The following is a 13,114-nucleotide window of genomic DNA, read 5'->3' as shown; positions in this document are numbered from 1 at the left end:
CTACAGTGTGGGGTGGTTCGTAGCCCTGTGACTTCAGACCTGTGTTCAGCGGAGCCTTTCACGGGCCATCTCCCGCAGAGTACTTGTTCACAATCAGTTTTCTCGCAAGCAAAACGTGGAAAATAAGATCCACACCTCATAAGTTTGTGGCCAGGGTCACAGGCGAAAACAGCTCTTCGGAAACTCTAAAGCGCCGGATAAATAAGCACTGCAACATGCAACCACACGCGAAATCCTTTCAGCTGCCAGTCCCGGGACTAACTCCTGTCTCCTCCCCTCTCCAAGACCGCGGAGTAGGAAGGAGGATTAACCCCTAGGGGAGGAGTTCCGCCCCCGGCCCCCGCCCCGCCGCCCACGCCTCTCCTTTGCACCTACACTTGAGCTCCCCAAGTCTCTCTCCTGCGCAGAGCCCTGGCTGCGCTTCCCTGGTCTGGCACTGCACGGCGGGCCGGCCGCCAGGATGCAGGCGCCGCACAAGGAGCACCTGTACAAATTGCTGGTGATTGGCGACCTGGGCGTGGGGAAGACCAGCATCATCAAGCGCTACGTGCACCAGAACTTCTCCTCGCACTACCGGGCCACAATCGGCGTGGACTTCGCGCTCAAGGTGCTCCACTGGGACCCGGAGACTGTGGTGCGCCTGCAGCTCTGGGATATCGCCGGTGAGGGCCAGGGGAGGGGGTCAGGGGGCTAGAGTGCCTCGCGGCCAGTTTCCAGTCTTGAGGCAGCGGCTTGCGGCCAAGCGTGAGATTAAAATCACTAGGTCGCGAGACAGTTTTTCCTGGTGGGCTGGAAACTTAGTTTCAAAGAAAAGAAAAACGTTTGAAACTTCAAGTGCATTCCCTGGAGCTTTTGGGCTATTGCTTTAGCTCCTTCCCGCACAGTCCCCTGGGATCTCTCTGCCCAGAGCAGGCCTCCCCAGGGAACCAGAGGAAGATTGGCTGCAATTGCATTCTGTTCTCCACTCCAGCTAGTTTTCTGGGCGTGGGTAGTTCTGCACATGACGCAGCCCAGTGTCAGGCACGTCCTTCGGTGCAGGGGCCGACCGAGGGGAAGCCCCTAGGCTGGTTCACAGCGGAAACCGGGATAGTTCCAGGCTAGCTGGAGTTTGCCCATTCCTGTCTTCAGTCGCTCACTTTATGTCAAATTTTGTCACCTTTCTCTCTGCCCTTAAGACAAAGGAGTTTGAGATTTTTTTTTTTTTTTTTTTTTCTTTGAGGAAGCCAAGTACTTTTGTGTGTGTATGTCAGGGGCAAAGTATTCTTTCTCCCTCTCTTTCTATATTTCTATCTCTCTGGCTCTCAGTCTTCTATGAAAAGGAGATTGTGTATATATTTTAAGACCATTTTTATGTAAGGGACTATGATAGCCTTATGATTTCTTGATTTGGCCCTAAAGTTTTCATTGAGAGATCTGGAAAATGAGAGTTTTTTTGTTTGTTTTTGTTTTTTACAATATTGAAAATCAGATTTTGACTCCACAGGTTTGTACCAGAAGTTAGGCCTAGTCAAAGGTAAGGGTGCAAAGTATCTACTCCAAGTATGAATCCTTGGACAAGGCTGTTTGCAACCTGGGCATGACCAACTCCTCATTACAGATTTTAGCCCTGCCACTAACTAACCTGCTCAGTGGCTTTGGACAAGTCTTTTCAGCTTAGTTGCATCATTGTTAAGTGGAAAGGAGTTGGGCAAGGGTCAGGGATCTTCCTGCTCAGAAGTTTTAAGGTCTTCTGGGATTCTCCATGGAAACAACTTCAAACAGTCTAATTTCATGGTCTGTGACACCAGGAACCTTTCTTTATAAGTGCTGGACCCAAACTAGCCACTGCTGTTTCAGAAAATGGGTTCATTTTAGCTGATGCATTTGATTGGAAACACTTTATCATGGCTTGAAGCCAGAACAAATGTGGAAAATTTTTGAAAGGGCATTTGTGATCTGGGGACTTTCATGCCTCTTTAATCATAAACTGCCAGGACTTACTCTTTTAGCATGTGAACAGATGAACAGATTCATGCATTTGGAGTCATCTTCAGCTGCTCTAGTAGCAAGGGGGTTATCAGAGAACGGAAGATGTTATCAGCCACTGTTGGATGGGGCTTTTCATCTAAAAAAATTCTGTGTACTTTATTGCTGAGTGTTGTAATGTCTGAAAACCCTTCTGGCTTCATGAAAGTCCTCAGGATTCAGATTTAGAAATAGCTTACTGTTTAAACGGGGATGTAGCTGTAATTTGGACTTTTATGTACCATCCAGGTAACCGCATGACAGCAGACAAGTTCTATGTCTGTAGATTTCAGTCTCCTCACATAAACAGAGGAGATGGAAGGGTATAGTGATTAATAGCTCAAATTTCAAAGTGGAACTGCCTCCATCTAGATCCTTACTTTACTCTGCATGTAGTAGGCAATCTTAGGTAACTTCTCTAACCTCCTTGTTTTAGTTTTCTTACTTGTAAACAGGGAGAATGCTTTCTCCCAATAAATGACAGGTGAGCCACCAACAGTGCTAGTTGAAGGTGATCATGCCTGTTCTCTAGGAGATCTGCAAGGATTATTATCACACTAGCTAGCATGTTTTGAGCCTGTATAAATGCTAGGGAAGAAGGATATGATATACAAGTGCTTATTAATTCCTAACAAATTGTGATCCCAATATTACATATATATTTTGTCCCCAGGTTATCACCATTTTCAGCTTTGCTATTTTACAACATACTGTCAGGAGCAATTTAACTCCTAAGCTCGAAAGCACTTCGTTAGCCATGTTTGTAGACTGAAGTTGCAGTGGAGGTTATAGTCACAGAAGGCTGTATAAATAAGAAATCTGGAGTCTTGGAAATTTCTTTCTACAGATACTGTGGTGTTGTTTGTTCAGCATCTCAGTAGAGGAGCTCGTTTTTCCCAGAGCTCTAATGCTCAGTGGTAATCTGTCTTCAGCAGCCTCAAGCCCAAAAGCCCTGTTAGCTGAATTAGAGATTGGACAGCAGGCACAGTGAATTGGGTGGAAGCTAGGCCACTGTGGGAAATGGTTGGAGCATGCATGTGCTCCACGTTTCACGGATTAAGCTGTATAGGGGGCCATGTGGGTAATGAGTTCATGTGAAATCCAGCCTCAACCGCCCACCCAGACTCCAGTCAGCCAGGTGTACCTTGTAGTACTTTCAAATCACAGCCTGTCTATCCAAGATAAGAATGCATCTCTCCCTCCCTAGTGTTCAACTCTGGTGTGTGCCTGGAGAGAACAGGTAGTGGAGGTTAGTGGGCCTAGCTTTGAGAAGGTTGTGGGTGGTGAATGAGATAGAGAAGACCTGCACTGTTCTGATAGGATATCATATACACTTGTTATTAAGGGAATCTTGGCTCAGCTAGACTCTTGATATTCACTTGGTTCATTGCCAAATAGGGCCCTTTTTATCTACTAAATTCCCATGATGTATCTCTTGTAGCTGTGTAGATTGGCCAGTTTGATCTTGAAAGACTCCAAAAAGTATCTCTAGGGTCTTGTGAGTAGGCCTTGAAACAAGGTTATAAATCCCACCAAACCCCATAGGGGACAGCAGTTGGCCTCTTCCAGTGATTCCATGCTAGAGGGTCAGCTGGGTCAGCTGTGTGTTGAGAGGCTCTTGATAGAGTCAGAGAAATGAAGTAACTTTGCCTGAGGCCACCCAGCTAGTAGAGGAAGAGCCAGATTTGACCTGGTTCCATTTGACTCGGAGTGAAGCCATGCTGTTTGCACTTGCTGGCCTGTGAGTGCCTGGCACACAGCTGGCCCACAGGGATTATGCCTCCTTCCTTTTTAAAAGTGTTGTTTCATTAGTAGGTGGGTTAACCTTACCTTTTCCTTTCTAATTGGATTTTTGATATTATTAAGTACCCCTGTGCATTCAGTGAAAAGAAATGAATTAAAATCTATTTCTAAAAGTTTTATCTTGATTAGGGTGTGAATTTATAAGGTTTTTTTTTTTTTTTTTTTAATAGATCAGTTAGGGAAAAGGAAAACAAAAAGTTCACACTTGAGACTCCACTTTTTTATTACTCTCCAAATCCAGAGACTATAATTGCTTATTCACACTTTCAAAAAGAACTATACTATTTTGTCTAGAACTCTTGATGTGCTTTGGGACTCTGATGCAGGCATTGGGACATTTATAGGGATAGTAGCTAATATTTCTTGAGCCCTTATTGTTATACATGTCCAGGCATATTTAATCTATAATTTCCCAGTATAATAGCTGGTTAGGCCACTAGAATTTAAAATTGCGTTGAATCTGTTTTCAGAAGATTTGCTCTACTTCCCTTAATTTAAAAACAGAGCACTTCAGACTAGTTTAAATATATTCTAAATTATATATACTCTGAAAATATAATTAGGCAAACTGTGAAACCTTGCTGAACCTCAATTGTCTCATCTATAAAATGATGATTATTTAATTTTCCTGTGATACTTATTTTATCTTTTGCAGTCACTGAAGGTAAAATGTTATATTATCACTGTACTCAGGGTATAGGTAGCACATGGTCATTTATTCCAGCTTCTTTACTTAGTAGCTTTGTGACTTGTGCAAGTTACTTAACCTTTGTGCCTTGGTTTTCTGTCTGTAAAATGGGAATAATAACAATACCTGCATCTTAGAATTTTTATAAGGATTAAATGAGTTACTTCATGCAAAGCTGTGCCTGACACATAATAAATGCTGAATGAGTGTTAGCTATTATTCCTGTTGTCATAATTGTTATTATTACAGACTATTTTCACATGCATGTTCCCACTTGATCCCCCAGCATTGCTGAGGGTGTAGACAAGCAGATGGTCCTAAACCCACTTTTTATTAAAAAAGGTAAAAAATGAGAGAGGTAAGAGACTTGCCTGACATCATAAGTGGCAGAGGAGAACAGGAACAGTCAGTCTGTTTAGCTTCAGCTTACTTGTATGAGTGAGATAACCAAGTCTGTTGGTAATCAGAAAACCGAACTCTAGTTTTATATTGCTATAGTAGAAAATAAATAGGCCGGGCGCGGTGGCTCAAGCCTGTAATCCCAGCACTTTGGGAGGCCGAGACGGGCGGATCACGAGGTCAGGAGATCGAGACCATCCTGGCTAATACGGTGAAACCCTGTCTCTACTTAAAAATACAAAAAAAAAACTAGCCGGGCGACGAGGCGGGCGCCTGTAGTCCCAGCTACTCGGGAGGCTGAGGCAGGAGAATGGCGTAAACCCGGGAGGCGGAGCTTGCAGTGAGCTGAGATCCGGCCACTGCACTCCAGCCTGGGTGGCAGAGCGAGACTCCGTCTCAAATAAATAAATAATAAATAAATAAATAAATAAATAAATAAATTAAGTGGGCAGACAATTTAGAGAGTGTTTCGAGTGTTTCTTTACCATGTAAAAGTTTGACTGCAGAGCTCTGCTAAATAACAAATGCCTCTAAATACTTAAAATAAGATCTACCCTATAAGAAAAATATTTCCACTCAAGGCACATCTGTACCAACTTCCTCCACCTAAGCCATATGACATGACAGCAGAAGAATACATTAACCGTCACGTAGACAAAGTAACAGGATGAAAGCAGCCCGGTCCCAGTGTCAGGAGTCCTTGGACTAACTAACTCTTCACACCAGCAACTCTGACACTTATTTGGGTCACAGTGGTATGTTGTTTTAGGGTTTGTAAAATGCGTTCAGGTTGTGAAATTCAACTAAAGATAGGGTTCAGACTTAACTATCTCTTTAGTATCTATTTCTAAAAGACTATTTCTTTAAGCAGTTTTACAAGATGGGTCTTAAATGTCAAGGTAATAGGTCTAGGAATGTAGAAAGAGCTAAATTTGGCGATGAGTGTGTCAAATAAACCCCCCGCCCAAATTTATACTGAGGCTGAGCCATGCTCCACTGGACAGTTTATTGCCTTGTTTCTAGCCTAGCTAATTACAGATTTTCTAAATACCACGTAAAATAACATGCTATGTGCTTATGGGTAAATAATGTGTACAGTGAGCAAAAATGGTGAACTTTCAAAGTAGGAATGAGGGATATATGGAGAAAGTGCCTCAAGGCAGGACAAGGTGTGTCATCTGGGTTTTAGAAGACCGATTCTGATAGAAAAGCAAGTAGCAGCATGATCAAGGAAAGCTACGGCATTTGAAAGTGGGAGAGGATTGGAAAAAGTAGCTCTATATGTGTGATTGGTTTCTGCAGCAAATATATATACATATATATAAAGTGGCTGGTATGTGAAAGTGCTTAGGTGAGGGGAAAACAAAGAAAGATAATAATTGAGTAAGATTTAATTCTTCATCCCAGCTTCATCAGCATGACACAAAAACAAATCACTGTAACAATAAGTAAAAAGCATTGATAGATGTAACTTCAAAACACTCTCATGGTGCAGAGAGGTTGTCCACACCACATCCTCCTACTCTCGGAGACTAAATCTGAGGAAATTGCACAAAACCTCAGGGCTAGTATGATGTTTCCTGTGCTCTTACCTAGCACCAGTCATTCCCTGTCAGTGTGTCAGGGCTGCACAACTTGAGACAGAATTTCATTGTCTGGCCCTCTAATTTGGTCTCCTTCGCTTGAGGATCTCATGCATTCCCAGGGCTTTAACTCTATGCAGATGACTTTAAAACTATGCCTATATCCTTGACTACTCATGAGCTCAGGCTTACAATTCCATCTTCCTGCTGAACATCTCTACAGTATCTCACCTACACTGCCAGTGAACATGTGCATAACAAAGTTTGCATGAAAACAGGTTTGTTTTTTCTATTAATAAAGTGATATGTGCTCAGTGTAGCAAAGCTGGAAAACAGAAAAGTAAAACAAGAAAGAAATACAAACAATGTATCCACATTTACCCCACTTAATGATAAGTAGTAAATGATGCTATTTGTAAGTCTAAACTAGATATTTGTCTACATTCACTGGACTTTCTAGTTTGTGTTAGCCAAAATACCTTACCCCCAGTCACTTAGACTTGAAACTTCTTCCATCTTTTCTCTTTTGACCCTCATATGTCACCTGTCTCCAAGTCAGATAGTAAATATGCCTCTCTTTTCCCACTTCCATAGACCAGAGACAGCACTTTTTTACATACCTGTTCTGGTATCATAGCCTCTTAGCTAGCTCTAATCTCTGCCTCCTCCAGTTCTCAGGTGTATCAAAGCCAAGTTTATCTTCCCAGAACATCTCTCTTTTGTATTGGCTATAGATTACACACGCTGTGATGAGAACAATGGAGGGGATGAGAATAAAGTATTAAGGGGGCTGATAATTAGAAAATTAGAAATATGATAGATCCAAGTCATAGAGAAATTGAGGAATGGGTTTGTGAAGTCCTTGAATGTAAGAAGTGACTGGAATGCTTGAGGCCTGGTGAAGTCAAAAGGAAACCCAGGAAATCTCTCCTATTGTGATCTTGTGAGGAACACAGAAACTGTCATTAAGGGCTCAAGTGCTACTTATTTTTTTATTTGTTTTAAAATGCAGTTTTAAAACTTGAAGATTTGAGAAATATAAGATCTTGCCTGAGAAAATTTATTAATTCACTTGATAAGCAGAGAGATTCAGGAGTGATTGAAATAGGTTGATCTTTGCTCTTACAGACTTTTAGAGTCTGGTGTGGCATAAAGATATTTATTTCAAAATAATTATTTAGTCACTGATAAGTGATCTGATGGGAAAGTGTCAGGCGCTAAAAGAAAGTCAACCAGGGGACTTATCCTAGCCATGACATGGAGATGAGATGACATCATGCAGGCTTCAGTAATCTGACCTAGCTGAAGATTACAATGTGTGAGGCAGGTGGTGTTAAGAGGGATGTGGCAGACAAAGTAGGAAAGTTCATATATGTCAAATTAAATGTTAAGAGTAGTGAAAGTGAAAATTCCTTGTATTTATCAATTTATCAAAGCGATATTTGCAATTTAAATACCGCAGTAATTCTAACAAGTCCTCTTACTTCCAGTTTCATAGATGAGGAAGCTGGGCCAAGCATAAGTAGAACATGACACTTAGTACATAATTGTTGCTCAGTAAAAGTGGTTTGGTGTTAAGCAGTCACTGAGGTTCATACTGTCATCACTCATCTGGTAAATTTTTGAGAATAGATGTTTTGAGTTATACTTAGAATCCTTTCTCTTCCTCTTCTGATGATTCACTTTGGAGAGTCCTTGAAAGCTTTCAAACCATTGAGAGGCTTTATTTATGTTACTTTCTTAGATTCTGAGATGCATATTTCCAGAAGGATACAGTGGACATATTGCTCCTGGAGTGGGAATCAGGTTTATTCCAGCAAGGGAAGATCCTTATCTTCTAGGATGGTGAACTAGACTGATGTCCTTCAACTTGGCAAGGTCAAGTCTGAGACTTTAGCCTGGGGTTCTGAATAATTGAGTTTTACTCATTTTTTCAGCTGTTCAGGAATTTAACTAAGAAGTTATGTGATCTTAAATTACTCTTTGAAAATAATTTGGGTTTTAACTTCTACCATTCTCTCCTTCCTTTCATTGCCCACTCTTAAGTACGAAATTCTGTCTTTTCTACCTTATAAAATAACTATCTCTTCTGTTTTTTAATAGCCACATCTTCTTCACAACTCCCCGGAACTGTTGCAGCAGTTGCCTCCTGCCCATGCCCTCCTCCAGCTTCCCTGCCCATCAGTTTGTAATCGACAGTGGTGATACCCCTCATCATGGTGTTGTTCTCCAGTTGATATTCTCATTTGGGACCCATCAGTGGAGCCATAGCATTTTTAGAATTAAAGGCTGAACTTTTTAGCATGACAGTCAGGACCATCATAACTGTCAATCATTTGCCATTCATTCCAGTCTTCTCTCTCACATCTATGATTTTTACATTCCAGGTCTTACAGTGGCCTCATTATACCTACCTTCCCCTTTATGCTGTGGCTCACATGGTTGTCTTTGGCTGAAAAAAGCACATTCCTCTTGTTAACATAGATAACTCCTGTGGATCCTTTTCACTCTATCAATGTCACCTCCTCCAGAATGTCTGTTGAAACCATGAGACTCAGGGAAATACTTTCTCTGCTCCCATAAAGTGCCATGATTATTCTAGATAGGAATATTTTACTTTTGCATTGGAATGTCTTTTTCCTCCAAAGTGTATCCCTGGGTCCTAACATAGTATTTGGACATGTGGTAGGGACTCAAGGAGTATTTGTTCAATAAAAAGTTTTTCAGTCAACTATTGCATCAGTGCCTTAATTCTAGACACATCATTGATCTAAACATTTCTTCAATAAAAAATAGACTTCTGTTCATGATTGAAAAACTTCATAACTTCATAAACATTAATATATAAAAGTATAATTTAGAATTGGGAAATATGGCAACCACTTTTTTTTTCAGGTTCTATTTTATTTTATTTTATTGTTTTATTTATTTATTTATTTTTGTTATTATACTTTAAGTTCTAGGGTACATGTGCACAACGTGCAGTTTTGTTACATATATATACTTGTGCCATGTTGGTGTGCTGCACCCATCAACTCGTCAGCACCCATCAACTCGTCATTTACATCAGGTATAACTCCCAATGCCATTCTTCCCCCCTCCCCCTCCCCATAATAGGCCCCGGTGTGTGATGTTCCCCTTCCCAAGTCCAGGTGATCTCATTGTTCAATTCCCACCTATGAGTGAGAACATGCGGTGTTTGGTTTTCTGTTCTTGCGATAGTTTGCTGAGAATGATGGTTTCCAGCTGCATCCATATCCCTACAAAGGACACAAACTCATCCCTTTCTATGGCTGCATAGTATTCCATGGTGTATATGTGCCACATTTTCTTAATCCAGTCTGTCACTAATGGACATTTGGGTTGATTCCAAGTCTTTGCTATTGTGAATAGCGCCGCAATAAACATACGTGTACATGTGTCTTTATAGCAGCATGATTTATAATCCTTTGGGTATATACCCAGTAATAGGATGGCTGAGTCATATGGTATTTCTAGTTCTAGATCCTTGAGGAATCGCCATACTGTTTTCCACAATGGTTGAACTAGTTTACAATCCCACCAACAGTGTAAAAGTGTTCCTATTTCTCCACATCCTCTCCAGCACCTGTTGTTTCCTGACTTTTTAACGATTGCCATTCTAACTGGTGTGAGATGGTATCTCATTGTGGTTTTGATTTGCATTTCTCTGATGGCCAGTGATGATGAGCATTTTTTCATGTGTCTATTGGCTGTATGAATGTCTTCTTTTGAGAAATGTCTGTTCATATCCTTTGCCCACTTTTTGATGGAGTTGTTTGTTTTTTTCTTGTAAATTTGTTTGAGTTCTTTGTAGGTTCTGGGTATTAGCCCTTTGTCAGATGAGTAGATTGCAAAAATTTTCTCCCATTCTGTAGGTTGCCTGTTTACTCTGATGGTAGTTTCTTTTGCTGTGCAGAAGCTCTTTAGTTTAATTAGATCCCATTTGTCAATTTTGGCTTTTGTTGCCATTGCTTTTGGTGTTTTAGTCATGAAGTCCTTGCCCTTGCCTATGTCCTGAATGGTACTACCTAGGTTTTCTTCTAGGGTTTTTATGGTATTAGGTCTAACATTTAATTCTCTCATCCATCTTGAATTAATTTTCGTATAAGGAGTAAGGAAGGGATCCAATTTCAGCTTTCTACTTATGGCTAGCCAATTTTCCCAGCACCATTTATTAAATAGGGAATCTTTTCCCCACTTTTCCCCACTCTTGTTTTTCTCAGGTCTGTCAAAGATTAGAGGGCTGTAGATGTGTGGTATTATTTCTGAGGACTCTGTTCTGTTCCATTGGTTTATATCTCTGTGTTGGTACCAGTACCATGCTGTTTTGGTTGCTGTAGCCCTGTAATATAGTTTGAAGTCAGGTAGCATGATGCCTCCAGCTTTGTTCTTTTGACTTAGGATTGTCTTGGCAATGCAGGCTCTTTTTTGGTTCCATGCAACCACTTTTGTTAAAGAGACATTGTTTTTTTTTGTTTGTTTGTTTGTTTTTCCCAACTGTAAAAACTGGGAAGTGTCCTTAAATACCATTCTTAAAAGCTGTGTTTTTTCATTTAACAGTCTCCATAAATTAAAGTGAAATGTCATTCATTTGGATGTCAAATGGCAAAACTATTTCTTTTTTATGATTTTAGGGTATACTATATAAAGTAATAACTTTTTGAAAGGTAATTTTACAGAGTTAAAACCCTGAGTACTCATGAAAACCATATCAGTCATTTTATGGATGAGCAAGCTTGATCTGGAAGGGAGGCAACATTAGTCTCTCAGGCCCGCAGAGCTTGTTAATGGTAGAATTAGTAACAGAACACAAGATTACCTGGCTGATTACCAAGGAAACTTGAGTAATTAAAAATGTATTTTTTTAACACTAAGTGTTTGGGTGCTGTCTTCAGCATTGAGGTATAATGATAATCAAATTGGGAAGGCACCCAGCCCTGTGGAAGTTTGTGCAGTGGAGGAGAGGAGATAATGGTATAGCACTGGGGACACCGGAAGTCATCCACAGTTTGTCTTTAAATAGCATTTCTAATACCATTTTCTCCCTCCCTCCATGATGAGGTCTAAATTTCAACCATTTGAACTCCTTGCCACTCCTGGTTCATTTTCATGCTTCTTGTCTCTGAGCCTTTGCTCCTGCTTGCCTTGCTGGTTCATGTGTCCTTCCCTTTGGAAGCACATCCAAATCCCACCTGATGTCTAAGACCCATCTGAAAGGGCAACTCCTCTACAGAGACTTTCCTAGTTCTCTCTGTCAGTAGTAACTTCTTCCTCCCTCGAGTCCAATGCGACTTTTATTTCCTTTGTTTGTAGCATTTCTCCAGTTAAGCTTTGTATTACAGTTATTTTCTACCTATCCAGATTTGCTTCATGATTTTTAGTAAATCCTGCCATGAGTTATTTGCTGAATAATTTAATGAAATTTACTGTAGAGTCAGCAAAGAAGTAGAGAAGAAGAAAGCACCAAGAATGAGGAGAACCTAGCAAGGGCAGGTGTTTGGAAGCAAGAGGTAGATAATTTAAGAAAAGGATAATTAATAGTTTCAAATGTTTTATTACTTTTTGCACTGAGTCTCTACTTTTTGTAGTTTGTGTTATTCTGATGTATTATTTAACCTTTGTTCCTTATCACTTTTATTTAAATATAAATTTCAATTAGTTTATCAGCCTTGCATAAAACTGCTCTTTTAAGAAGAGTGATGAAAACTTACTGATTTAAATTATTCTTGATTAGACTGTTTTCCCATAACATGCTATAAATAGCCACTAATTATTAAGTGTCAGGCATAGTTCTGTGCAATCATATGCATTATTTTATTTACAGCTCATAATGAGATTATCTGATGGACACTGTTGTTAACCCTACTATAGAGATGAGAGAACTATAAACAGGCCAGAAAACAGATAAACAAGCTAACAAGCACAGAAAACTTTTCAGAAGTCTTACCAACAGTAAGAGATCATGCTGCGATATGCACCGAGATTTCGTCTAACTACAAATCCTATTTTCTAGCCACGCTATTCTGCTGTTTCCTAATGCATGATAAACAGCATAATAGTTTTCACATCTCATGGTTTGTTATACATTGCATTTAGAAGGTGCTCATTATATATTTTAAAATAGTAATTTATTAATTTTAAGCTGTATACTTTTGGATAGATCTAATAATTGAATGAGTTGAATTTTTTGCATGCATTATTGCTGACACCATATGGTTGGTTTGACTTATTAACAGTCATCTTCATATACTACTTTTAGGCAGGAAAACCACTGTGCCTGAGGGACACAAGTCTCTAGTTTAAAAATTAAAGCTAAGAATAGCTGTGGTGCTTGTTGGTATCAGAATAAAAAGATTTATAGGGTCATACAAGGACCTGTATGCATGTATTGTGTGGTGTGTGTGTCTTAAAAAAAAAATACACTAGACTCTGGAGGCTACAGCACAAGTTCTCAAACTTTCTCAGTTAACCGCATCCAAATCCTTAGTGTTAATTTTTTCATTGTGCCTCTAGGCCAAAAGCACTACCTAACAATCCTGTTCATTAAATAGCAACAAACAACTTAATAAGTGTTATGGTCTAACAACTTAATAGCCATAAGAAAAAAAAGAGAACA

General features: G+C 40.0%; 1 protein-coding gene across 1 annotated transcript in view; it reads left to right on the top strand.

The window, feature by feature from the left end:
• The first annotated feature begins 338 nt into the window (after positions 1–338).
• RAB38 (RAB38, member RAS oncogene family) overlaps positions 339–13,114 on the top strand; it is a 62,386-nt gene continuing 49,610 nt past the window's right edge. Inside the window, exon 1 of the mRNA XM_033206017.1 lies at positions 339–662. Coding sequence (XP_033061908.1) covers positions 461–662 — 202 coding nt within the window. The 5' untranslated portion in view covers positions 339–460. The remainder of the gene's footprint in view (positions 663–13,114) is intronic.

Source organism: Trachypithecus francoisi, unplaced genomic scaffold (assembly GCF_009764315.1).
Source record: "Trachypithecus francoisi isolate TF-2019V2 unplaced genomic scaffold, Tfra_2.0 Lachesis_group8, whole genome shotgun sequence".
NCBI classification, from domain to species: domain Eukaryota; kingdom Metazoa; phylum Chordata; class Mammalia; order Primates; family Cercopithecidae; genus Trachypithecus; species Trachypithecus francoisi.
This window is presented reverse-complemented; position numbering and strand designations above follow the sequence as displayed.